Source organism: Oryza glaberrima, chromosome 12 (assembly GCF_000147395.1).
Source record: "Oryza glaberrima chromosome 12, OglaRS2, whole genome shotgun sequence".
Taxonomy (NCBI): domain Eukaryota; kingdom Viridiplantae; phylum Streptophyta; class Magnoliopsida; order Poales; family Poaceae; genus Oryza; species Oryza glaberrima.
Window position 1 is genome coordinate 4,540,306 of NC_068337.1, and position 1,695 is coordinate 4,542,000.

The following is a 1,695-nucleotide window of genomic DNA, read 5'->3' on the forward strand; positions in this document are numbered from 1 at the left end:
ATTTTAAAAACTAAGCATGAAGTTTCACTACAACACAAACATCATAGTGAGGTTAATTTCTACGACTAGCAAACTGGGGTGAAAAAGCCAATAGTTAATTATGTGCTTTTTTTTTGCTATGATCTTTCCTCAATCTAAAGTCCTTTTGGAAAATTAAGGCGAACCTTATATTCAATACACTAAGCATCTTAACCTCACATCATGGTTTGTACCTCTGTCTTTCGTTATTTATATTCACTTATTACTCAAATTAATTAAACATCTAAAAATGCCTCTAGAGAGGTAAACACGTTTTCAAGAAAATGTCTTCCACATTTGGTGAATTAGGGTGCCTTAAAAATGTGTATACCAAATAATTAGCACAGATATCTAAAAATGACTCAAAGTTGCTTCTAAAATGTCTCTAGAGTACACACATTTTGACAATCTACAGGGTATATCAAGGAAAAGGTCCCTAGATTATAGAACTCGCTTCTTAAAGCTGATTTGAAAATCCTTCAAGTATAATAAATTGTAAGAGATTGTAAGAGTACTATGAAAATTTTGTTCTAAAATGTTGCAAGTACTTACTATTTCACTAGTACTTCCAAAATCAGCCCTTTGATGCCATGATATCCAACCTGTGACACCCAGCATAGTAGCGTTCTACTAGTTTTACAAATTCAAACACCTGAGTCAGAAAGACAAAACTCACAATTATTGATCTACCACATATAGTAATAATTTGAGTATAGCTCGTCAATCAAAGGGGTTGGTCGTTCCTACCTTTCTGCGGGATCTCCCGGTGACTATTGCAGTTGGAAAAATCTTCGCTGCATCCCTCACGGTCTCACGCATCTAGCAGTAATTAGAATTAAACATAAATAATTGTTACATGCATTTACAAGTATTTAATTGCCAAATATTCTTATTTGACTTACCTCAGGGGACATAAATGCCATCTCAGGATTATTTACGATTGGCGAAAGTGTGCCATCATAATCCAAGAATAGGGCAATCTTCTTGCCTTGAGCATTGGATGTGATTTCATCAAATGAAACCAAGGTAGAAGTACATTGTGTCTGTTATAAATAGACATGCGAAAATTCTTCAAAACAGCATTCATTGGATAGCTAAAGGCTAGTGATTCAAACTATGGAGACTACAATATTAGAACATGAGTAATAAGAAGAAAATATACCTTGCAAGTATCATTTTCACACCCTGAATCACCTGAGCCTTCAATAATCCTTTTATTTTCACCTCCTAAATCATTAGAGCCTTCAATAATATTTTTACCCTTAACTAGTTCTGCATCTAAATGTTTAGAAACAATCTCCATAAAAGTCTATCTTAGAATGAAGTATATGCACTGCATATTATTGTTCAATATTTTATAATTAAGTGCTTACTTGAGAGCTTTGTGTGTTTTCTTGACACACGTTTCTTCCCCCAGAAAAAAACTTAGTGTTAGGACTACTATGATGACCACAACACTCGGCCTACTATTGCCGCTATGAGAGCAGCTCTATGTTTTGTATGATGTGCTCCTGCATATATGTCACGCCCGGAAATTTACAAGTAATTTCCGAACTAATTTGTGCATTAAAATCCTCGCCCAGGAATCAACCGAGTTACACAAACTAACAATTTAATATACAGATTCATCAAAATAACCAAAGTGAAAAATACTTACATAAGAGGCACTTAGTCCTC

The 1,695-nt window shown here is 34.4% G+C and overlaps 1 protein-coding gene across 1 annotated transcript; it reads right to left on the reverse strand.

The window, feature by feature from the left end:
- Positions 1–592: 592 nt before the first annotated feature.
- On the reverse strand, positions 593–1,321 carry LOC127757386 (probable trehalose-phosphate phosphatase 5). Its single transcript, XM_052282885.1, has 4 exons — positions 1,181–1,321; positions 921–1,061; positions 766–837; positions 593–670 (listed from the first exon to the last, which is right to left on the reverse strand). The coding sequence occupies exons 1-4, from the start codon at positions 1,319–1,321 to the stop codon at positions 593–595; spliced, it is 432 nt and encodes a 143-aa protein (XP_052138845.1).
- Between the last annotated feature and the right edge of the window lie 374 nt (positions 1,322–1,695).